Below are 26,898 nucleotides of genomic sequence, written 5' to 3'. Positions count from 1 at the left end.
TTCATCTTAGTTGATATATTGGGATGAGGGCACTGACAGCAAAACTACCAAATTCACAGAAGCACAAAACTAGGAGGGATAAAAATATGTCAGGATCTCCCACCCCCCCACCAAAAAAATCAATAAGCTAAAACAAATGGCCAAATCTTAACAGAATGCAATATAGTAGAAGTAAATGTAAAATGCATAATGGGGGAGCTAGTGCCTAATAGAAAAGCAGGTGAAAACACTTAGAGCATTTTTTTGATTGTATGGACAGAATAAATACAGCTGCTGAGGAGCTAATGTGATTTTAGGCAGAATTAACAGAACCAGTAGGTCCAAGTCAAGTCATAAAATCCACTCTACCTGTTAGCAATAAGAACCATTAAAGAACACTAGGCATTGGGCTGGAGGGTAAACTCAAAGGACTCAAGCACATGCTTTGTACATCAGAGCCACAAGTTCAATTCCCTAAACCCAGAGTATTGCCAGGAGTCACCCCTGAAGCACAAGTAGGGAATAGTTTCCAAATACTGTTGAGTGTAGTCCCCAAGTCAAGCATCAAAAATAAATAAATCACTGTCACTGTCATCCCATTGCTCATCGATTTGCTCGAGCACACACCAGTAATGTCTCCATCGTGAGACTTCTTGTTACTGTTTTTGGCATACTGAATATGCCACGGGTAGCTTGTCAGGCCTTGCCGTGCAGGCGAGATACTCTTGGTACCTTGCTGGGCTCTCCAAGAGGGGTGGAGGAATTGAACCCGGGTCGGCCACATGCAAAACAAATGCCCTACCCGCTGTGCTATGGCTCCAGCCCAAAAATAAATAAATAAATAAATAAATAAAATAACACACAAAACTAAACAAAGAAAAAAAAAGTGTTGTGCATTATATATTATAATACTATGATGTACACTATGACATTATATTATGATATGATCTATATATATGTTATGGTACTACACTGATAAAAAAAAGTATCTGAGAAAAGAACTTGTGGAATGGCCTAGAATAGGGTTTTTCCGTTTTCTTTCCTCTGGCCTCCTCCCAACCTTATTTTCTTTCTGTGGTCCCCATCCCATGAATTGGACCACTATGGCCCCCTTTTAAGTCCACTTTTACCCTGGACTATCCAGGGGGGTTATAGATTGTCAGATGGCTCCCATTAAGAAACACTGGTCTATAAAATGAGTAGAATAATAAAAAGAAAACTAAACTGGAGAAGGTAAGGAAGAAATTAATGCTCCTTTACTTTTGGAATTGATTTTGTGGGCGGGAGAGATAGTACAGAATTTAAGATGCTCACCCTGCATGCAATTAAATGGTTCTATGATGGGCACTATTTAGGGTCCCCTGAGCACTAACAGGAGTAAGACCTGAGCACCACTGGGTGTGGCCCAAAAATAAACAAAAGGGCTAGAATTGATTGTGGAGTATATAGATGATAAAACTGCATATAGGCAAATTTTCTTATCAAAGATTGTTTTAACTTTTAAACATATTCTACATTTTATACATACAAAGATGATATGTATCACATACATATATAATTATAAACCACAAATAAAATGAACAATGACTCAGATGTGACTGGAAATAAAAACCACACCAATATCAGTGCCTCTAAGGGAACAACTCATCAGTTTGTTGCTCCCTTACTTGTAAATATATTTATTTTATTGGAACCTACTCAGTGGTGCTTGGGGGCCACTACTTCTGATACTGAATCTGGCAGTGTAGGCCTGCCTGATGGTTCAGTCGATCCTTAGGCCTGGCATGTGGTGCAGCTCAGGTTCAGAAGTTCTGGGTGCTAACAGGACCACACCAGGTAGTGTCAGGGATAGTGGGAAATCATGTAGTAATTGGGATCAAATTTGAACCCTCAAACATGTACTCTACACCTCTGAGCTATCTCTCTGATGCTCTTTTTTTTGGTTTTGTAGCCACACACAGGAGTACTCTGGGGCAACTGTGCTCAGGGATCACTCTTGGCAGGGCTCAGGAACATATGTGGTGCTGGGAATAGAACCAGAGTCATCTGCAGGAAAGGCAAGCGCCTTAACCCCTGTGCTATCTCTTCTGCATATTTGGTTTTTTAAAATGTGGCAAGGTTCAATATGCTGAGTGAATGCTTTGCAAGCAAGAGGTCTGAATTTGGTCTCAGAAAACAGTCCTGTGCAGGGTTTGGGGTGATCCCCAAGCACAGAACACAAAGTATGCCTTCAAACCACCGGGTATGGCGCCCAAACCAATATATATTTAAACAGTTGTAACGTACATGCAAGCATCCCAAAATATTATTCAGTTTTTACTATTTCTGAGCTTTGTTTTCACTGAAGTTTCACTTTAAAACTTGGAAAGAAAAAAAGGCGCCTGGCTCTTCAATAAACAGAGCATATAAAAATCTTGACATCCCTGTCAGAACAAAAACTATTATATTTAAGTCTCACATTGTGCCCAGTCTCCTGCTTTTTCCCCACCTCGGGCTGCCAGATTTAGCAGCTACAAAAATAGGCTTCCCAGTTAAATTCTAATTTAAGGTATGCAACAAAAATATTTTCACATTTTCAGAAAGTTTATCTGAAATTGTGACTGAATTGAGACTTTTGTCTGTTTTCTTATAATGCCATAACCCAAGTCAAATAATCATATGTTTTATTAACATGCGATAAAATGGTTAAGATGGGAAACAAGGCTGATGTCATTGTATAAATATTCACTAGTGTTTACTGACTGTATGGGCTGGAGGGACAGCACAGCGGCAGGGTGTGTGTCTTGCATGTGACCGACCCGGGTTCGGTTCCTCCACCCCTCTCAGAGAGCCTGGCAAGCTACTGAGAGTATCTCGTCCGCACAGCAGAGCCTGGCAAGCCACCCATGGCGTATTCGATATGCCAAAAATAGTAACAAGTTTCACAATGGAGACGTTACTGGTGCCCGCTCGAGCAAATCGATGAGCAATGGGATGACAGTGACAGTGACAGTTTATTGACTGAAAAAATCTTTGCACACATGGTAGCCAACATTTATCCTGCTAGTGTCTTCAGTGTATACGCCCAAATGCAAACACTGTATATGTGTGTGTGAATACATATATGCACATATGCATATATATGTTTGGTTTGGGGACCATACCCAACAGTACTCATGGCCTACTCTTGGCTCTGTGCTCAGGAATAATTCCTGGCAGTGCTCAGAAGACCACATGTAGTATCAGGGATTGAACTGACATTGAATGCCTTAACCCCTGAAAATTTTTTTCCAGCCAGGAATAGGAAAGTATTTAATAGCTCTTAAATTATTAATTTATTTATTGCTTTTATTTTGGGGTCACACCCAGCGATGCTTGGGGGTTACTCATAGCTATGTACTCAGGAATTACTTCTGGTAATGCTCGGGGAACCATATGGGATGCCTAGGGCTGAACCTGGATCGGCCGTGTGCAAGGCAAACACACTAACCATAGTACTATGGCTCCAGTGTCTCCCTCAGCAATTCTTGGTTAAGAGGACTGGTAACTGAATACAAGGGCTCGAGAATGCAGTGCTGGTGGTACCACCTTAGTAGTACTTGAGGGCTTCCAAGTTCACACTTCGCAGTGCTTAGGGCCTGACCACATGCAGTGCTGAGAATCAAACTTGAGAGTGCTTGGGGACCGACCATATGTGGTACCGGGGATCAAAACAGGGTCAGCTGCATGTAAGGCATCTGAACGGAAGCATCTGAACTATCTCCTCTGGCCCAACAACATTCCTCTGTTGGCTTAGATTACTGCTCCCCACAAAAAAAATTAAAAGATGGCTACTACAAAAAACTAAATCCAAAAATTATATTGAAAAAAACATAGGCAGAACCGTTTGTGACACTGAATCTAGAGGTATCTAAGCAAAGACAAATAAATAAGACATCAAATTAATAAGCTTTTGCACTGCAGAAGGAACTATGACTAGAACAAAAAGAAAATCCATAGACTGAGGAAATATTTGTCCACCATTCCCCCAACAAAGCGTTAATAGTCAAGGTATATAAAGTATTGTAAAACTTAACAGGAAAAAAATTACCCCCATCAAAAGACAGGGAGAAGAGGTGAACAGACACTTTCTCAAAGACATACAGATAGCCAACACATACAAGAAAAAAATTCTCTGCATACCTTAATATCAGGGAAATGCAAATAGAAACAAGGTTATCATCTCATGCCAGTGAGATTGATACACACCAAAAAGGGTGAAAACAACCAGTGTTGATGTAGACGTGAGGAAAAATAAATCTTCATCTACTGCTGATGGGGCTGTCTAGAGTTTCAACTTTTTTGGATAAATAAAATGGATGCTTCTCAAAAAACAAAGAACAGAAGGGCCTGAGTGATAGCACAGTGAGCAGGGTGCTTGCCTTGCATGGAGCTGATGCGTGTGCAATCCCTGGAGTCCCATAAGGTCCCCTAAGCACGCCAGGAGTGATCCCTGAATGCAGAGTCAGGAGTATGCTTTGAGCACTGCTTGATGTGGCCCCCAAATTAAACAGCAACCAAAAAAAATCCCTCTCAGAACAGAGATTCTACTTCTTGGCATCTACCCCAAGATCCAAAAACTCTATTCAAAAAAGATATTTGTGCTCCTATGTTCATAGCAGTATTATTCACAATAGCCAAAACTTGGAAACAACCCAAGTGTCAAAGAATAGAAGACTGGATAAAGAAACTAACTGTGGCATATGTATACAATGTAACACTACTTGGCTATAAGATAAGACCATGCAATTTGCTGCTATGTGAATAGAACTGGAATATTTCTTTGTAAAATTTATTTATTTTTAATTTTTATTGAATCACTGTGAGATAGTTACAAGCTTTCATGTTTGCGTTACAATCACACAATGATCAAACACCCATCCCTTCACAGAACTGGAATATTTCATGCTAAATGAAGTCAGCCAGAAAGAGAGAGAAAAATACAGAATAATATCGACATATGTGGGCTATACAGAAGCATAATAAGGGAATTGCAATTGACCTAAAACCACAGAATCTAAAAACTGCTCTATGGAACAGAGCTTACCATGGTAGTGAGACTTGGGTGGGGGCTGAGGGAAAACCCTGAGACATTGGTTTGAGGCAAGCAAACACTCTGGTAGGGAACTGTGGTATTGGGATGAAACCCTACCATTAACAATATTATGAAATTGTAAAAACACAGAGACTAAAATATACTTAAAAAAAACCAAAAAATTCCTATACAAATTGACTTGTGATCAACTTAATTTATAGGTTTATAAAATTTACATAATTTTGATATAGTTCATAGTCTACGTGCTCAAAATAAAGGTAACCTATATAAGTCAAATAAATATCAAGTCAACCTTCTAGATAAATAGCAATGAAAATTAAACTGTCATAAAAAAGAATTAAGTTACTACAAATAAAAGTCAACTTAGGATACTCTTCCTTTATAAAAAAGGACATTAGAAATATTTCAGATGTTACTTTTTTATCAATTAAAAATACTGACAAGCTTCCTGCAAAATGAAGTAGAGTTTGCTTCTCCATTCTGTTTGTGCATAATATTAATACTTTCCTATAACGTGAAGTACTAATAGCTCCAAAATGTGAATGGCAATCAATACAAGTCAATTAGGAGCGAATACGGATTAGATTCCCCAAAGAGAAGCTAGTTGCATGGCACTGCTTGGCTTACTGCAAAATGCATGTTTTGAAATCTATTACTGACATGGCTAAGTAGGAGTCTAACTTGGTTTTTAAGAGCTTTCAGAGAGTGGTTTCTCCCAAGAAATCATTTCTAATTTTAAACTCAAATCTTTAGTGCTCATGCATAATAGTTTTAGGGAAATAAGGACTTAGAGAATACTCTATTTCTGTGGTTTGAAAGAGTTTATATCTCATGAACTATTCTATCTCTAGCTTTTCACCCTTTAGCTATGGACAGATCCTTTTATCTTTTGGACTTGGTGTTTCTCTACCTTGTACCTGAGGGTTATCTGAAAAACATACATACAAGGGTGAGAGAGATAGTACAGCAAGCAGGTGGGGCACGTGCCTTACACAGGGACTACTGGGTTCAATCCCTGGCACCACATATGGTCTCCAGAGTCTTGCCAGGAGTGATCCCGGAGCCAGGTGAGGCCCCAAAACTGGAAAAGGACAACTCCCAAACCTCTAAAACCAGACACAATCTGTAAGCATTCTAAGCAAGGAAGAACTAACTATACACAATTAAACTAACATTTGCTACTGGCTTCACAGTTCAGCTAGAAAATCAAAAGATCCAACTCTTTAAGTATAAGTAAAATATACAAGCTCTCTCAACCCCACATTCCCCTTTCTAGACTTCTCACTCTATGGTGTGAAAAGAATATAATGAAATAATTAAGCAACACACAGAAAAAGGACTAATGCGGTCTTTTGCTTTTCTGTCAGTAAGACTTTTTTTTGGTTCTGAGAAAAAGGTGTTTGGTTCTGAAGAAGCTTCCTGTCAGATTGCAAAATTCCTGACAGACTCCTGAAAAGGTAAAAAGGAGCAATAACATGGAAATAGGGAATGAGTCAGCTGGAATAAAGCTTGTTGCTTGGGAAACATTTTTTTCTCATAGAAGATGACTATCAAGGACTTAAAGGAATTATCGTATAGTATGCTTTTCTTTTTATCCTCTTTTATTGTCTGTGCAATCAGGAAAACATAAAATTAACACAAGCAAGTAATATACTAAGGAACTGAATCCAGCAGAAACCAAAAACCAGCTTGCCTGTACAAAGAAGGTACTGGGAGTCTAGGTTCTCAAGATGAACAGGATGGAGTTAAGGCCTCAGTCAGTCATTAAAGTAAGCAGGTAATTAAAGGGCTTTGCTTTCCAAAGCTAAAATAGGAAGATCTAATAGCAAACTAAGGCCAACACTAAAGTGCTAAGTCTAAACTAAAAGTCTGAGAGTTCTGGTGCTCAGGAAACACTGAAAAGATTTTTTCTCCACTCTTAGGCCAGATAGGAAAACAACAAAAGCAAAACCCCAGGCTGAACATAAAATTAAAAATCATCCAGAGACCATGGATATCTCAATAGGCTGGAGCTTCTGCTTTGTAAGCAGGAGCCCCAGGTTGAATTTCTAGCACTGCATGTTCTTGACAAGGTCTGGTGTAGTCTGTTCCTACTCTGCCAGATGCGACCCTCTCCAACCCCCCCCTCCAAAAAAAAAGAAGTTCAAATTCAAGCAACAAGGTAGCATTTCGTTTCTTAAATCATCTTCTAATCTTGCAAAATTTGGTATGGAATATTGTTCATTGGAACTGAAATATATATATACATATATATATATATATACATAATTATTCCCTTGGCCAAGTTTTACCAGTTAACTACTAAGAGGGAGAAAAACAAGAAAGGTCAGGGGCATGAAGCAGCATGTATCTTCAATCTAATATCAGTATTAAAATTAAAGAAAAGAGATCTAAGAAAACTTATATTCTGGCCTTCAAACTCATATCACTGGTAACAGTTACCACTCATTTTAAGCTGCTAAAACAAGAAATAACAATTCCAACTTAACTTGCAAAGTCTAGGTAAAAATGCCATGCAATCATAAATAACTCTTATTTTCCTAATATATCCTAGAATGCTGTGGTTTTATTTTTGTTTGTTTGGGGACCATACCTGGTTGGTCTTCAGGGATATGGTGCTGGGGATTGACCCAGGGTAGGCTGCATGCAGAGCAAGTGTCTAAAACCTTACATTATCTCTCTGGCCCCTAGATTGTCATATTTTACAGAGCCAGTCAAAACAGAAATTGCTCAAATTTCTGTAGCTAAGTGGTAATATTTTAACAAGACTGATGGGGCTGGAGAAATAGTACAGTGGGTGGGCACTTGCCTTGCACAGAGCTGACCGGGTTTGATCCCCAGCATCTCATATGGTTCCCCAAGCATGACCAGAAGTAACTCCTGATTGCAGAGCCAGGAGTAACTCCTGAGCATTGCCAGGTGTGGCCCCAACACACACTGGAAAGAAGACTGACAAAAAGATGAGAATATAGTAATTATAATTACTAGGGAATCAATTGATCCTCAAGATTTGAATCATTCTTTTATTATTCTGTAAAAGACCATTTTAAGTGTAAGATACTAAGAAGAAAAGAAGTAGAATTCATATTAAACATCTAATTATTTTACCAATATTAACTGACACTGATGGCAAGAATATCTGGCACAACAGCTTTCTGTTTTGGGAAAGCAGCTTTAGAGGCAGTAGTCAAAAATAAATGAAATAAATGAAATAAAGGGAGGCTATAATGAAATATAAATTCATTCACATATAAATCAGTAACAAACTGAAAAACATACTTGGGGCTAGAGAGATACCTTAAGTAGTATAGCATAAGCTTAACATGTGTAAGACCCTTAATAAGACCCTTAATTTAATCCCCATCACATTTAGCTTTTCCATCCCCCTCAGCACTGTTGCATGTGGCAATTAGCAAAAAATAAGATAATTAAAAGAGTTGTATCTAGTTTAAAATAAGAACCCAATTTTCCAAAACTAATTTATGTAATTCCTGAAAGTGCTGCTTGATAAGACTACTTGATGAAATACTGGGAGTGGGGGTGGGGGGGTGGGAATCATAACATTTCCCTGGACCTTCTCAAAAAATCCTAAAGGAAACACATTCTACTCTGCAGGTTTACAACCATTCAGTAAATCCCCACATTAAATTGTAACTCCAGAAAAGGTCAGTGATAATCACAGTCTTATTTTGTCAAAATGTGTCAGATAAAAGTCCATTTATTCATGATTTAAAGTAATTTCTAGTAAAATCACCAGATACGGAGATAACTGAATTTATGACTTCCTAGAGAAGCCACCCCATGGAGTAAGTCTAAATGGCTTTGTGACTTTTAAAAAAGTAAACAAATAAGACCTTGGGCTACAGGCCATATTACAGAAGTTTTATCAAGTAAACTTGCCAGCAGGATTTTCTAAGTTATCTAAAATATCCAATGGTATACTAATCTTAAAAAGTAAATGCCAGTGACTTCTAAGGTCACCCTATAAAAGAATAAGAATTCTAAAGAACCTATTACAACCATCCCTTTGAAATAATTTTTAGAATATTTTTTTAAATTTTTTTCTTTTTTTTTTTTTGCTTCTTGGGTCACACCCAGCGATGCTCAGGGGTCGCTCCTGGCTCTGCACTCAGGAATTACCCCTGGCTGTGCTCAGGGGACCATATGGGATGCTGGGAATCGAACCCGGGTCGGCCGCGTGCAAGGCAAATGCCCTACCCGCTGTGCTATCACTCCAGCCTCTAGGATATTTTATTAAGGCACCGCAATTTAGTGCTTCATAGTTGAGTTTTTCAATAAATCAATTATATTGTCAGTGAACTGGCTGTTCAGACACAGATTCTTTTTTGAATTTTTTAAAAATTATTTTATTGAATCACTGTGAGATAAAATTACAAGCTTTCTTGTTTGAGTTACGATAATACAATGATCAAACACCCATCCCTCCACCAGTGCACATTCCCCACCACCAATCTCCCCAGTATACCACCTTTCCCACCCTTCCCCTGCCTCCATGGCAGACAATTTTCCCCATACTCCCTCTCTACTTTTGGGCATTATGGTTTGCAATACAGATACTGAGCGGTTATCATGTTTGGTCCTTTATCTGCCTTCAGCACACATCTCCCATCCCGACCAATTTCTCCAACCATCATTTTCTTAGTGATCGCTTCTCTATTCCAGCTGCCTTCTCCCCCCTCTCCCCTGTCTCATGAGGCAGGCTTCCAACTATGGAGCAATCTTTCTGGCCCTTGTGTCTCCTGTCCTTGGTTGTCAGTTTCATGTTATGTTATATTATAATCCACAAATGAGTGCAGTCCTTCTATGTCTGTCCCTCTCTTCCTGACTCATTTCACTTAGCATGATACTCTCCATGTCTATTCACTTATAAGCAAATTTCATGACTTCATCTCTCCTAACATCTGCACAATATTCCATTGTATAGATGGACCAAAGTTTCTTTAACCACTCGTCTTCTTTTGGGCACTCAGGTTGTTTCCAGATTTTGGCTATTGTGAACAGCACTACAATGAACATGTAGCTACAGATGTCATTTCTACTGTGTTTTTTGCAGCCTCCAGATATATTCCCAGAAGTGGTATTGCGGGGTCGTATGGAAGCTCAAGTTTTAGTTTTTGAAGGACTGTCCATACTGTTTTCCAGAAATGCTGGGCTAGTCGCATTCCCACCAATAGTGAAAGAGCGTCCCTTTTCCCCCACATCCACGCCAGCAGTGGTTGCTTTTGTTCTTTTGAATGTGTGCTGGTCTCTGTGGTGTGAGATGATATCTCATTGTTCTTTTGATTTACACCTCTGTGATGATTAGTGATGTGGAGCATTTTTTCATGTGCCTGTTTGGCCATTTATATTTCTTTTTTTTCTATCTTTTTTTTTTATTTATTGAGTCACCATGTGGAAAGTTACAAAGTTTTCAGGTTTAAGTCTCAGTTATACAATGCTTGAACACCCATCCCTTCACCAGTGCGCATATTCCACCACCAAGAATCACAGCCCCTATAGGGGCTGGAGTGATAGCACAGCGGGTAGGGCGTTTGCCTTGCACGCGGCCGACCCGGGTTCGAATCCCAGTATCCCATATGGTCCCCTGAGCACCGCCAGGGGTGATTCCTGAGTGCATGAGCCAGGAGTGACCCCTGTGCATCGCCAGGTGTGACCCAAAAAAAAAAAGCAAAAAAAAAAAAAAGAATCACAGTATAGCTCCACCCCCCCACCATCCCCCTCCCCCCCACTGCCTGTGTAACTGATTTCACTTTACTTTCACTTTACTTTGATTACATTCAATATTTCAACAAAATTCACTATTATTGTTTGGAGTTTCTCCCCCCTAAAGTCAGACCTGCTGAAAAGGAAGCATTTGATAATTTGATAATTTGTTCCATTGTTAAGAATGAAGAGATATGAGGTTGAGTGACCGCACTAGCAGACTCACGGTTTTGGGTTTCTGTATTTTAGCATTTTAGTAATTAAGTCCAGAGAAATATCTGCCAGAAATTGTATCACTGCAAACTTGTACTTCTCAGTTATATTATATTCCACATATGAGTGCAATCTTTCTATGTCTGTCTCTTTCTTTCTGACTCATTTCACTCAACATGATACTTTCCATGTTGATCCATTTATATGTATAGTTCTTTTTTGAGGGAGCTTCTGTTCATTTCTTCTCCCCATTTTTTGATGGGGTTGGAGGTTTTTTTCTTGTACAATTCTACTAGTGTCTTGTATATCCTGGATATTAATCCCTTATCAAATGGTTACTGGGTAAATATTTTTCCCATTCTGTGGGTTCTCTCTAGACAGAGATTCTTTATACTTTTTCTTCACTTCCTGCTTTATTGTTCATTATCAAAGACAAAATTCAAAACACATCATTTATTATTATTTAATTTAAAAAATACCATTGGAGGGGCTGGAGAGATAGTACATAGGGTAAGGCACTTGCCTTGCATGCAATGGACCCAGATTACACCCTGGGCATCCCCTACGGTCCTCAAAGCATTGCCAGGAACGATTCCTGAGTGCAGAGACAGGGGCAATCCCTGAACATTGCCAGGCGTGGCTCCCTAAATAAAATTAAAAAATAAAAAACCATTTTAAATACTACTGGGATTTGGGCCTGGAGAGGTATATTAGTGGGGTGAACACATGCAGGAGGCCCAGGTTTGACCCACAGCACACCACAGTTCCCTGACTGGGAACAACCCTCAAACATAGAACTCAGAGCATCTACTGAGCACTGTCATGTGTGGTCCCCCCAAACAAACAATTAACAAAAGATATTGCTGAGGACACAGAGATAGCTCCAAGTGTGAGCGTGCATATTTTACACGTAGGAGGTGGTGTTGCACAGATGGGAGTAACCCTAGGACACTAAGCATGACAGGGTCTACTGCGCCACCACTAAGCAAACACACAAATTACTGTAATCTGATAAGAGGTTTGGTGAGAAAGAAAGGTATAAATTAATGACTGAACTTAAAGGGTTTGGTGTAGCTGGGAACTTTATGTTCTCTCTCAGTATCATTAATAACAGAAAATAGAAAATTCTTTATAGTAAAATTTAATTTTAAGCACCTTATTTCACAAATCATATTTCTATGCTTTATGAATTTAAATTTCTACCTCTACATTCTTTTATCAAATGCTTTAAAGACCTTATCTTCTAGAAAATTCAAATTGCCTATTATACTTGCCCATGTAAAATATTCCATAGGTCAAGTTTATCATAAAAATATTAGTCAATCTTATTTACATCTTAAAGAGCAGTTACCAATAGTGTATTTTTCCAATTACCTATCTACTAGAAATGCATGTTCATATTAATCTGACATCCCATAGATGTTGATTAGGTGGAAAAAATTAATAACTACCACATGGATTCACTGTGACTTGCTAGAAAACATGTTTGAAGAGGAAGGGAAAAAGGAAACATTGTGTCTCCAATTAGTGGCTGATAGCCAAATATATGAATCAGAGTTATACAGAAACACACACACAAAGTAGGGAAAAAATCCTGGATTAAGACTTTTGAATGAAGCACAGAAGCCCATATTAAGAGCAGTTCATAGCTTGAGTTTTCCCTCAGGAATAAAGCCCCATACCTTTTGAAATGCAGTTAGCAGTGGCTGGATTTGCAATATTTATAGTAGCAAGGTCTTTATCAGACCTAACTACTCTCACATAATCAACTGTGACACAGTTTAGAAAAGACTATTTTAAAAAGCAAATGGTATGTAACCAAATGCAGCAGAGCTAGTCTGTCATTATAATAATTCACATTTAAGTTATAAACCAATGCCACTTCAATAAAACCATAAAAATACCTAATGTCACAGCATGTCTATAATTTATGAAAGTAAAAACTGCACATAATGTTTTACATTGCTATTCAAAACTATCATCTAATTCTTTTCATTTGGGGGCGACACCTAGCTGTGCTGTTTTAGCAGTGCTCAGAGAACCAAATGTGGTGCTGGGGATCGAACCACGGTGAGTGTGTTCAATAGGCTTAACCCCTGGGCTATTACTCAGACTACACCCAGAAAGTCATCTAATTACCACCAAAATAGTGAAGTATCATTTTTGCTGGTGGTCCCTCATCCACCATGAGGTAATTTCTTCTATTTGCAAAATGAGGGTAATAACTGTTCTACCCATTTCACAAAAAGTATCCTTGTATCTCATGAAACTATAGGATAATCAGAAGAGATAATGTGAGTAAAAGCCTTTAGAAAACTAATGCCCAATATTAGTGGACAGTACAGAAAGTTCACTTTGTCCACTAACAACACGATGGGCTACAAATACTTCTTTCTTATTGTGAACAGATTCACTATTGAAAAAGGGGCTGGTAAACAAGGAACTAGTAGGATTGCAGGATAATTGGCAACCCCACCCTAGGTTTCATTGTTAGCATTTAATATTTACTGAAATCAGGATGTCTCTAAATTACAAAGATCCCAGAAATCAAAACAATGATTCCTGTCTCAGTTCCCTTCATTTCTTCCCTCTTTATTCAAAGAAGTGGTATGAGCAAGGATGTGGTATGGAGGTGGCAGAGAAGAAAGAACCATGAAATTCAAAAGGAGAAAATTCTGTGAGAAATAGAACACTTCTGATGTCTAAACACCGTATCATCTCCACCTAAACCTTTTATCACGCCACACATCAATTGGCCAAAGCTCTGTGCTGGGAAATAAGTCGAAGGTTAAAACTCAACAGGTAAGATGTATGACCTGGAATAGATGTAAATCCACTTAAAGGGGAAAAGACTGATCTCAGTCATTAGGCTTAATCCTAGCCAATCTAATAAAGATAAAATGTCAACTGCAAAATATTGACAAACTTACTCATTCTCACTTATAAAAGTGAATTCTGTCTACTATTTACCTATTCCTTCTGTTTCCTCTCTTCCACAAACCCAATAACTTAGGAGAAATATTCAAGCCACTTGCCATTTTGGTCTGACACTGACATGCATATTTTTAAATACACATCTCTCTGAGCACAGTCAAGAGTGGTGGCTAGAGCGATAGTACAGTGGTTATAGTACTTGCCTTGCATGTGGCTGACCCTGGTTAGATCTCAGATACCACATAAGATCCCCCCAAACACCTCTAGGAGTGACTTCTGTGCACCACCAGGTGTGGTCCCCAAACCAACCCACCATTCCCCAAAAAGCACAAAAAAATACACATTTTCTAAAAACTCAAATTATTAATTCCACAAACAGCCAGAAAGATGACTCCCTTAGGGTCCCAATTTGAACACTTCTAGGAACAAATTTAAAAGAGATCTATAAGGGCTAGAGTGAAGGAAATTGCCTTGCATGTATACAACCTGGGTTTGATCACCAGCACCTCATATGGTCCCTGTAGCCAGTCAGGAGTGATTCCTGAATGCAAAGCTAGGATTTAAGCTCTTACCACCACCAGGTAACAAACAACCAAATAACAAAAATGAATAAAAAAGAACTACAAATATTAAGTTTATCCATGGCTAAATCTGTAGTTCACAAACAATGCCATGGGCTGAATACATATGCCTTTTGTTTTTAGGCCAGGCCCAGCAGTGGTGCACAGGGCTTACTCCTGACTTTGTGCTCAGGCATCACCCTTGGCAGTGCTCAAGGGACCTTATGAAGTTCTTAGAATGAAACCGGGGGTTGGCTGCACACAAAGCAAGTGCCTTAACTCCTGTATTATCTTTATGGCCCTTAAATGCTTGCTTTGGAGGGCCAAACTCAATCCCCAGCACTGCATGATTCAGGAGGATTGCCAGGGGCACCCTTCCAGGACCAAGTCCAACACCCCAAAACCACATTGCCATTCCTCTCCGAAAGAAAAAGAAGCAATGCCAAAAAGGATGCACCTCTTCTCTTGAGACTACTTATCAACCAAAATGAGAAAGTGAGTATGAATATATTTCTAGGTTTTATCTGTTGGTTCTCTAGAAAGTCCGACTGTGGTTCATAAGAATGCCCATGGTTGAATGAGTTTGTACTTTAATAGTTTGTTATAATCAGCAGTAGTCTATTACAGTTAAAGCAGGTACGGCGTTAAGGCAGGCATGGTTTAACAGATTGTCTACTGTAGAATATTATTGATATTTTCCATCAGAAAATTTTCAAAAAAATGTTATGCTTCTCTCATGGCTAAAAAAGATGTTTTCCCTTCCCACTTTTATCTTTTCTTCTTTTTCTTTCTTTCTTTTTTTTTTTTTTGCTTTTTGGGTCACACCCGGCGATGCACAGGGGTTACTCCTGGCTTTGCACTCAGGAATTACCCCTGGCGGTGCTCAGGGTACCATATGGGATGCTGGGAATCGAACCTGGGTTGGCCGCGTGCAAGGCAAACGCCCTACCCGCTATGCTATTGCTCCAGCCCCTCTTTTCTTCTTTTTCATCTTTTTGTTTTTGAGGTGTCAATGACCAAACTCAAGACCTTACACACGGAAAGAAAGTGTTCTACCACTGAGCCACATCCCTACCCTATTATTAAAAGAAATTTTAAAGGGTTTGACACTGTGAAGAAAGTAAACCTCTTCTTTGCTTCTAAAAAACAAATTTACAGCAAGAGAGATAGTAAAGTAGGTAAGGTATTTGCCTTGCATGGAGCTAACCTGGGTTCCATCCAAGGCATTGCATATGGTTCCCTGAACCCTTCAGGAATAATCCCTGTGCACAGAGTCAACAGTGAGCCCTGAACACCATCTGCGATTGCCCAACTTGCTACCCACCCATCTCAATCTCTCAATATATTTACACACATTTGTGTGTACATATTATACACTCTTTGGTGGAGGGCTTCCAAGCAGTATTCAGGGGATTCAGGAGCCACTCCTGACAACACCTGCCCAAGCTTACAAGATATTCAATGCTTGAGCATGCTGATTCAGTGCTGCTCAATTCTAGCGGTGCTGACAGGCAATCAGGGCCACTCCTGGCAGTGCTGGGGTGGGTAAGCCAATGCTAGAAATTAAGCTCAGGGCCGCAATCATGAATGCATATGTCTCAGGCCTTTTAGTTCTCTACAAAACTCAAAGTTTTCTGCTTTTAGTTTGTGCAATAGAATCAAGTTCTCCTTGTGGTATTACCAGACTTCAACCAAGTTCTGAACAGGATACACCAGTCTTAAAGTTCAATCATTTAGATAATGATTAAAAATCTAAACCATGAAATTTAATTCAAACATTGTAAAACTTACAAGTTTACTACATAATCTAGTTTGGAAAGATAAACACTTCTCAAAAAGTACACAATAGGGCCTGAGAGATAGGACAGGTGCTTTCCTTGCATGTTGACGACCTAAGTTCAAATTCTGACACCATGTAGGGTCATCTGAGCACTGACAGGGATTAGTCCTGAGCACCACCAGGTATGGTCCCAAACCAAAATTCATAAAAGGTATACACAATGTATTAAGAGTACAATTAGGGGCTGGAGCAATAGCACAGCGGGTAGGGCGTTTGCCTTGCACGCGGCCGACCCGGGTTCAAATCCCAGCATCCCATATGGTCCCCTGAGCACGGCCAGGGGTGGTTCCTGAGTGCAGAGCCAGGAGTAACCCCTGTGTATCGCCAGGTGTGACCCAAAAAGCAAAAAAAAAAAAAAAGAGTACAATTATACTTTGATTTTTGAAAAGACCTCATTTACGTTATTGTCGTGTATGGAAATGGATACTGATATTGGCTGCCATCAGCTGACTAAACACTTCTAACTCAGTTAATTCTGGGATGAGTTAAATGTTTAAAAACTATTAAAGCGTACAGTATTGCAATGAGCATGAACATTCAAACCCTAATACAAACATTAATAAACTAGGAGTTTGTTTCACAAATATTTCTTTTATCTTTACTATTCTTGTTTTCCAGGTGTGAAACCCAGACCAAAAAAAAGGGTGGGGGCTGGAGTGATAGCACAGCGGGTAGAGCATTTGCCCTGCATGTGGCCGACCCGGGATCGACTCCCACCATTCCATATGGTCCCCCGAGCACTGTCAGGAGCAATTCCTGAGTGCATGAGCCAGGAGTAACCCCTGTGCATCACCAGGTGTGACCCAAAAAAGCAAAAAAAAAAAAAATGAAACCCAGAGCCTTCTAGGATATGCCACATGCAATGCAAGTACTCTACCACTGAGCTACATTCCTGGCACCCAAAATATTTCTTTTTAGCAGGACAGGTATAGATTTATAATTTTAAATATTTTTGCTATATAAATGCCAAGGTTTTTTAAGATACGAATTATATTCATCAAGTGAAAATGAAAGATGTAGAAAGGCTCTAAAGACACATAGAACTATTCAGACTCAATTTTTCTTTTCCTGTTAATTCAAAGACATTTACATTTTATTTATTACATTTCTATTACATTTATTACATCTATTACATTTCTACAGTTTTCTCAAATTGAATTAATCTAAAAACCATTCTTACTACAACCTACAGAAATCACTTTTGATAAAAGCCAGACTATTTGACAGTTGTGAAGTCACAGGCAAATTGGTGATAATAAGAGTCTAAAATCACATCTGCAGGCTAAAGAGATAGCTCAATGGGCTATAGTGTATCAAGCTTTTCATGCAGTAGACAGGGTTTCAATCCCCGGCATTGTATGGTTCCCTGGGTACTGCCAGGCATGATTCCTTGAGCACCAAGCTGGGAGTATACTATGAGAACCACCAGGTTTGTCTCAAAAATAAGTAACATAACATCTGTAAACATATTTCTTTTGGGGGCCAAATCCAATGGTGTTCAGAGTTCACTCTTGGCTCTGGACTCAGGAATCATTCCTGGCAGTGCTCAGGGAACCATATATGGTGCCAACAGCTGAACCCAGCTCAGCCACATGCAAGACAAGCACCTTACCTTACCTTACTGTAGTATATCTCTGGTCTTACAAATATATTTCTTAAATAGTTAATCCTTTTTTTTGTTTTTTTTTCTCACCCTGTTGTACTTGAGGCACTATATGGTGCTAGAGATACAACTTAGGGTTCCCACAGCAAAGCATACGTCTAGTACTTTGAGCTACGTCCCTGACCCTTTAAATGGTCACTCTTTTATCTTGAAATATATGCTAGATAATATTACAAAGGGATAGCCATTGGATGTCAGTGATGCAATGCATTCAATCCTTAAGACAATGACTAACAATGGAATTGATAAAATTAGTATGAGGAAACTGATGCCAACATGTGATTTTTGTTAAATTCTGTATGTTTAAAATGTTTTGAGACAAGAAAGGTTTTGTGAACTTAAAACCAACTGTCCCTAATGGAATGCCAAACTGTAAACTGCCAGGCAGCTGCAGCTGGTAATAAAATACTAAGGCCAGAAGAGATTTAGCGAACCTGATTATATGGTAACCCTAGTATCAGAGAAAAGGCAAAGAGCTGGAATAACTGATAGGGTGGTTACTATAGTAACCAAGATAAATCTGTATACTGACTAGGGAAAACACTAGGATTGTCATCAGGTATGAGGGCCTACATTTATGTTTTAGGTGCTTTTTTTTCTCACAATTTTTAATCACGAGATGACAGACCATTCAGTTTGAAATAAAAGCTGCTCAGTTTGAAATAAAAGAACAAAAAGCATTCTACTCTTTTTGGGAAGCCTTCCCAACAATGCTGGGGGTCACAAGGGCTACACCCTGTGGTGCTAGGAAGGCCGTGGGGCACCAGGGTCCAACCCAGGACACTGTGCATGATAGGCCTGCATTCCAGCCCTTTGAGTTATCTCCCCAGGCCCTTTAAAGAGTAAGGAAAGCACTCAACTAAAGGTCCAGCTCATTAGAAGAATATGTGGCAGAGGGAACAGACCTAGTGAAAAATATGTAGAAATTAGCTTAACTTTGGATAAAAAAACAGAAATGTAGGTTGATTATTAATTCACTTTAACAGCAATCAGAGCATTAAAAATACCTACAATTTATATCACTTAAATTTTTTTTTGGTTCTTGAGCCATACTCAACAGTGCTCCAGGCTTACTCCTGGCTCTAAACTTAGGGATCACTCCTAGAGAGGTGCAGGGTACCATATAGGGTGCCCGGAAAGATACCAGAGTCAGACAAATGCAAGTAAAGCCCCCTACTTGCTGTATTATCTCTCTAAAACCTATCACTTTAAATTTTGTTTGAGATTTCTTGTATGCTATTAATCTCTTATAGATAGAGGTTCATTTAATTCACACTGTGAAGGTGGATATCTAAATTGTGTGATTTTTTTCTTATCTTACTCCCTAGGAAGCAGCCTTTATAACATGGCCTCCGTTCTTGTGATTGAGACTACCTTCACTACCTCCATCAGCTTTACCACTCCCTTACTATCCATCTACTTCCCCAGGAAGAAATAATCAGAAATATAGGCACAGTATGAGGAGGAAACAAATAATCTCTTCAAGGGGCTTACACAATAAATATCAACAGCTAGAAATTATCTGTTCTGTCAGACCACAGCTGAACTACTGAAATCCTGAAATTATCTAGTTTTTTTAAAAACATTTAGAAAATCAAATATTTTTCTGTATTTCTTGTTTTGTTTGGAGGTTACACCTGCTGATGCTGTGGGCAACTTCCACGCAGCTCTGCGGTCAGGGATTTATTTTAGCAGAGTGTGAGGAACCATGTGGTGCCTAGGATCAGGCTAGGGCCTCCTGCCTGCGAAGTATGTGCTCAACTGGTTGGGCTTTCTCCCCAGCCTTCAAAAATCAAAACTTATCTATTCTATTTCATGCACTGTGTTTTGTGTTTTGCTTTTTGAGTCACACCTTGAGATGCACAGGGATTACTCCTGGCTCTGCACTCAGGAGTTACTCCTGGCGGTGCTCAGGGGACCATATGGGATGCTGAGAATCGAACCTGGGTCGGCTGCATGCAAAGCAAACGCCCTACCCGCTGTGCTATCGCTCCAGCCCCTATGCAATATGTTTTTATAACAACCAACTTTCCAGTTTATGAGTTTGTACAGATTCAAGTTGGACCCCCAAATTGCCTTATTGCTATGAACTGTTCTACCTCCAAGAATCATCAATTCACAGTTGGAAGCCACTAAGTTTAGAATGTGAATTAATAATTAACATGTAGAAAGTTTTTCACCACTTCAATATGATGTAAAAGGAGTATGATAAAAGAACACTAATAAATATATTTCTATAATCCACACAGCCGATAGCAATCAATATTACATATTAAATGCCAACTAATAAAGTGCTACTTCTAAAGAATCTTTCATAGGAGAAATACCTAGATCACCCTTGGCCCCAAAGTTTAAAGAGGACAGAAAAGGAAAATAATCAAGGGAGAACGAAGAAGAAGTGAAAGGGAAGTAAACTGGGGTTTAAGCTTCAGTTATATTGGTGATGTGGGAGAATGGCATATATCTATATCTATATCTATATCTATATCTATATCTATATCTATATCTATATCTACATAACCAAAACACATACTCAACACACCGAAAGCATGAGCTCTAAACTGCAACCACCAAACTTTGTAATGTGCCCCTCAAGGTGAAAGGTGGGGGTTGAAGTGGGCTTAGGGGTGGGGAGGAAATATGGGAACACTGGTGGAGGGAAGTTGACACTGGTGGTAGGATTGTTGTTGAAATATTATATGCCTAAAGCTCAACTATCTATAACTATGTAAATCACAGTTCTTTAAATAAAAAAATTTTAAAAAAAACTTTCCTCCTTAAAATCAGTTTCACATAAATTTCTTCTTACTGAACTTGCATCAATTTCCAACTCAGAGAAAAATGTGTCTTATACTAAACTAAACTCACTAAACTCTGGGATGCTGACTTTTCAACAATGACCGCTACAAGAACTTTCTGCATTTAGACCTAATCTTTGTTCAGGAGAGTTTGATCTTTTTTCTTGTAGCTTAAAAAAATCAAGACTTCAGGGGCCAGAAAGATAGTATAGGGGTCAATTCCTGTTTAGTCCATGAGTGCCACCAGGGCACATTCCCGAGGACAGCCAGGAGTACTGCCTGACCATTGCTGGGTGTGGCCCCAACCCACAAACATTAAAAAAAAATAAGACCACCATTATCCTGTGCTTAACATAATATACAGCAGCAGACACTAACTAGATTCCTAAAATTAAAATAAATAAGCACTGTTCTCAGACCGGTCATTCTACCATGAAAAGTAGGTATATCTATCCAAAGTATTTTCCTTTCCACAAAAAAGGCACCATGGTATAAATGAGGAATCAGGAGTTAAGTTCTAGTTTCAAATCTGCCACTAGTCAGCAATGTGTACTTCCCCTCTCTGAGCCTAGGTTTCTCTCCCAGTTAAATGGGAGAGCTGGCCTAAGTAAATCTCATTTCTTCTTATTCTAAAAATTGTTACCATTCAAAGGCCAGGGAGATGGTTCAAAAGATTAGGGAACATTGTTGGCATGCAGGGGGCCTGGATTTCAATCACTAGAACTGCATGCTCCCTTGAGCACCATACTGAGAGTAGCCCTGAGCACCATGGGATGTAGCCTCGAAACCAAAGGAAGAGAAACGTTACCATTCTATCCTGTTTTCCAAAGGCCTCAAAAATCATTTTGGTGAAGTATAAGGACAAATATAGAATGATCAATGTCTTTTGAATATGGGATATAGAGCTACAAATGGCCAAAGGCAACAGAACTGGAGAGATGGTCTACAGAACTGATCTTACCAGAAAGGGGAGGGGGTGGCTGGGAAGAATATGTAGGACACTGGTGGAGAAAAGTGAGCACTCTGGTGGTAGGTGTGGTGGTGGAACAATGTAGGAAGCCATCATCAACAGCACTGTAAATCATAGTACCTCAAAAAATAGGGGGATAACACTCTACTTTAAAATATCATTTTGGAAAAAAAAATAATAAAATATCATTTTGGTTGCCCCCACCCCCAAAATGAAGAGCGCTCAAATTATCACATTTATTTTTAGAGCATATGCTTTGTGCCAACTGAGTATGGTTACATATAAACAAATTAGCAGGAGGATTAATTTATCCAGTAAATGTTAGTTTCATATCTACAGCTCTAGAATCATGTACCAAATGGCATCACGTTATATAAAAAAAAAACAAACCAAAAAAATCACTGGAAAGATTTCCCATGAAAAAAAACTTATCAATAAAAGCATGCTATTAAACCTCAATATAATGACAGACTTTTAGAGTTGGAAGGGTTTTCAGAGTGTAATCAACTCAATTTAAACAGGAGGAAATGAAATGACTCACAGACCAGGACTTTTTTCTACTACACCACACTTCCTCCTCCCTTTCCTGCTTTATCAAAAGACAGCGCAGCAGCAGAAATAAAAGCTAGACTGAAAATGATCTGGGTTGCACTCCAAACTCTGCAATTAATTTTCTCAGATACCTCGGATAAGTCACTTTCCCTCACCCGGCTTTGGTTTTCATATGAAAAGAAGGAATTTAAGTAAGAGTTCCTTTCTAACTCCAACATGCTACAATCTTACAAAATTCTCTGACAAAACCAAATACACCCTCCTGAAGGAACGTATATTTTCTTTTCTGACCCCAGGAAGGGTCAGAAAATATAGAGGTTAATTTGATCTGCACCTTGCACAGCATACAGTCCCCCGAGTCCAGCCACAGTGATCCTTAAGCAGAGTTAGGAGTGAGCCCTGAGCACAGCCTGGTGGAGCCCAACCCCCCCTCCAAAAGCCAAAAAAACAAGTGAGGCTTAAGAATAACTCAGTAGTAAAGCACTTGCCTTTTGTGTGTTTGGTTCTGTGTTTGATCCCCAGCACTGCAAAAAACTTCACACCCACAACTTAAAGGATACCTTACGCACAGGCACACCCCTTTCTCTCCCTCCCCCAGATACCCTTACCACACATAAACACACACTCATGCACGCACACCAAGACATATTAGAACAAAAATACCAGAATTAGGTTTTTGAAGAACTGGCCAAATCCCATTTCTGTCACTTTCAAAATTTGTCTCCTGGGGCAATTCATTAGTCTCTAAGCCTAAATTCTCTTGTATGTAAAAATAGAACATTAAGGAAGCCTGGCCTACGACATTAAAGTATTATAAATGTGGTTTATATTGTAAAGCCGAGCAAATAGAGATGATATGCTGCTGTGAAAAAGTAGGCAGCATAGAATCAAGTCTGTTATAAAAGAAACTAAGCTGGTTTTTAACTTATTAAATTTGGGGTTTTTTGAGGTGTGGGTGGGGAAATTGCTGGAATGAATCCATGGTTTTGTAGACAGAGGCATCCAAAGGAACGCTGAAAAGAACCCCAGTCCCTAAATTTGCCTTCAAATTTAAAATTAAAAAAATTAAAAATTTTAAAAATTAAAAAAAATGTACATTTGTTTTCAAAGTATAAAACAAGAAAATTGAAGATACCATTGGAGGGGGAACAGAACAAATAAAACTAATTTTATTTTAGGAAATAGATCGTATACTTGGATTCTGCTAATGAAACATTTGAGATCATTCCAAACTGCCTACTAAGTTTACTATAATTTGGGGAAATGGTTTGTGTACTTGGAACATGCAAAAGCAAGCGATGTTTCTTAAGAGAGCTCAAACTTAGTTAACCTATTATAAGTTATATGGTGTGCAATTCCAGTTCTTCTCAAGGGAAATATAGTTCTTTCTGATGACCATGTTATCTACTGATACCATCTGTTGCTACAAACTGTAGCTGTCACTGAATTTCTGGGCAGTTAAGTTACCTAGCCAAGTATCACAGTGCCATATGCAACAAGAAAAAACTATCACAAGAAAAAGGAAATGATAATGATAGCCATCTTTTTTTCTATCCTCTCAGAATCGCTGCTAATTCACTTCATACATTCTCCAAATGAGTCTAATTTTCATCCAAGTTCCTTCACCACAGGATGGAGCCCATAAAATTCACAGAATGGCACTCATTTTATCAGCAGACCTCAGCACACTCACTATATTGGCAAGTAAGAGTTAAAATAAAAGCACTGAGTCCCAACGGATATTTTTACTTTTCACCCAGTATCAAAGGATCAAAGTGCTTGAGAAGCCATGAGAGAAGAAATGACTTTCAGTTATATCAAAATGACTCACTGAGTTTAGATAAGTTAAACAGCCCCAAGTTCTAATACTTCCAAATACTGGGTGAAGATAAATTTGCTATTCATAAGAAAAGAAGAACGAGGGAACAGACTTTTGAGTTCTTTCTCCACACCAGGTAGTTGTCAGGCAATTTGCACAAGTCCTGACAAAACTGTCCTTAAAAACTGTATCTGCCTTATGTATTGAAAAGAACAGTATTTATATAGTTCTAAAATTATTTGAATCATATACATCACCATACACACACAAACACACCATGTGTCAAAGGATATGGACTTTCATTTAACCTGATTTGACCAACTTTGAGAAAATCACACACAAAAAATTTAATGTCAAGGGAATACAATATTTTTGGAAATCAAAATACATTTTCTGTTCTTTACTATCAAGCTCTGCTCAGAGCTTGAAGAAAATTCTGTGCCATGTAAAAACTGTCATTGCCCCCTGCAATCCTATAGTAATGGTATGAAAATTTGTCATCTCTCAACATATATATCTGATTTTGTTGCTGCAATTTCTTTGATATATATTTCACTATTATATATACTTTCTGTACATATCATCTATCTCTCTATATAGCCTCTACAATGATTTCTAAAATGTACAGATAACTTTATTTGCATCAATCAAGGTATTTCACCCAGGGGGTCAGCTTGAGAATTGAAGGCACTGAATTTGGGATTTGCATTAACATACAAGCTTTAGCAACTGTCAGGCTCTTAACAGGATGAAAATCCTGTTACTGTCTCAGCTCCACAGGAGTCCACACCGTAGAGGAGTTGGGCGAAACTGCTTTAGACGTTGGAACTTTGCGGAGCCGGAGCGGGCAAGCAGAAGCCCCAACCAGCCGAACAGTCCAACGACCGGACTTCTCAGTCAAAATCGTCCAAATTAATCACCCCAAAAACATTTTGCTGAATGAGATAAAGAGCACCAAGCCGAGCCCCTCCTTCCGATCATCAGATTACTCAGCACTTGTTTGTATCACTTAGTCGGTAGTGTAATTTATGACCGGCTACCCTTGTAGACCGCATTCTTCCTAATGTCTTCGATTTCCTCTGCCAGTGGGGAAGGTGCTATTTGAATCCAACACCGTGGCACCAGCTTAAAGGACTTTTCTAAGCAAATTCCCAGTTTTCCGTCCCCCCCCTCCCCTCCGCCCCATGCCCTCTCCTTTACCAGCAAGGAAAGGAGACCGGCAAAGAGGAGTTACAGCTACCTCCGAACGAGCAAGTTCGCAGCAGGAGAAAGGGAGACACAAATTGCTCCTGGCCCTTTCATCCACGATCCCTAAGGCCAACACGGATGCTCCAAAGGTAAACTCGGAACCCCACAAACACAAACCGCCGGCTCGACGGCTGGCGAAGCTGTGCCATCTCGCAGAGAAGCTGGCCGAGACGCGAGAGGAGCTCGCAAAAAAAAAAAAAAAATCAACCCTGGGACCGTTCACCCGGGCAAGAAGGGGGTTCAGCCCGAGGTGGGGGGAGTCCCCTTCCCCGAGTCACTGTAAGTGCCCCTGAGTGAGACGGAGAGGAGCAGCGGTGCCGGACACAGCGGGACTTGGCAGGAGGAAGCGGGAAGGTATGGGACAAGTCGGGGACACCGGGGCGTCCGGCTTCTAAGCCGCAGCTCCGAGTACTTACCCCGCTGGGTAGCCGCCCCCTAGGTGAACATCTTCAGGGGCATCAAAGAATTCCTCGGTGTCGCTTTCCGACGCCATTTATAGGACACACCCGCGGGTGAGGGGGCCGGCGGCGCCTGGAGAGAGGGTGACTCCCGTCTCCTCTCGGTGTCCTCCACCCCGGCGGGCTGGTGGGGAGGAGGGTCCCGGGCAAGGAGGAGCAGAGGGGCAGGCGCTCCGGAGTGCAGATCCAGTTAGGGGCAGGGGGGGCCACCCGCTCACTGCGTGGCTGCGGGAACGACCGGCAGGGCGGCCCGCCGGAGGAGGCGGCGACGGGTTCGCGACAGTTGCTGCCGTCCGTGCCGGCGGGAGGTATGGAAGGAGAGCCCGAGGAGAGGCGGTGGCTCTTCTCTGGGGGGGAGGGGGGAGGGCGGGAGCGCCCAACGACAGCAGCTCCAATTTCTCCCGCAGCGGCAATTACAGCTGCCGGGAGAGGTAGTTACCCGCAAAGTACAGCCGCTCACCTACCCTCGCGAGATTTCGGGCCGGGTGGGGGGGGGGGGGAGAGAGAGAGTCGGTAAGGCATGGGCGGGGCGAAGAGAAGCCGGGGGCGGTTCCAGAGAGGCTGCGCTCGGATTTCTTGGCCCCGAGAAGCCTATCAAAACAGCGCAAGCGCGTTGAAGGGCGTTCGTGGAGGGCCGGAAGTAGCCGAGGAGGGTGGAGCGGCACCGCCTAAGGGGAGGAGTTGGGAGTCTGCGCCAGAGCGGCGCGGTGCCGCGGCTCTGAGGGGGGCCACCCCGAAATAGGTGGGAGCGGGTCAGCTGTCGTGACCCATAAAAGTACGCGTTTACAGAGAGAGGCGTGTCAAAGGCGGGGATTTTGTCTCTCTCTCTCTCTCTTATTTTGGTTTGTTTGTTTTTTTTTTAATGAGGACACATGTCCGGAAACGTTGACACTTGGGTTTGCGGATACGTCTTAATTTATCCAAACTCCCGATAACCCAACAGAAGGGTTCACTGACATGTCCACCACCTCAAGCGTTAGGGGAATAACCCCCGTTTCTATTCTACACGATGTCTAATTGACTTTCTAGACGTGATGCACTGATCAGAGGGCGGGATCCATTAGCG

The 26,898-nt window shown here is 40.3% G+C and overlaps 1 protein-coding gene across 5 annotated transcripts in view; it reads right to left on the bottom strand.

Moving 5' to 3' along the window:
• WDR44 (WD repeat domain 44) overlaps positions 1–26,268 on the bottom strand; it is a 116,961-nt gene extending 90,693 nt beyond the window's left edge. For 4 of the 5 annotated variants that reach the window (XM_055122876.1, XM_004614465.3, XM_055122877.1 and 1 more), the window contains exon 1: positions 25,791–26,268. In XM_055122876.1, the coding sequence (XP_054978851.1) occupies positions 25,791–25,867 (77 nt within the window). In that variant the 5' untranslated portion in view covers positions 25,868–26,268. The remainder of the gene's footprint in view (positions 1–25,790) is intronic. The other variant, XM_055122879.1, reaches the window with a different exon arrangement.
• Positions 26,269–26,898: the final 630 nt, after the last annotated feature.

Source organism: Sorex araneus, chromosome X (genome assembly GCF_027595985.1).
Source record: "Sorex araneus isolate mSorAra2 chromosome X, mSorAra2.pri, whole genome shotgun sequence".
NCBI lineage: Eukaryota > Metazoa > Chordata > Mammalia > Eulipotyphla > Soricidae > Sorex > Sorex araneus.
Note: the sequence above shows the minus strand (reverse complement) of the source record. Positions and strands in the feature narration are given on the sequence as shown.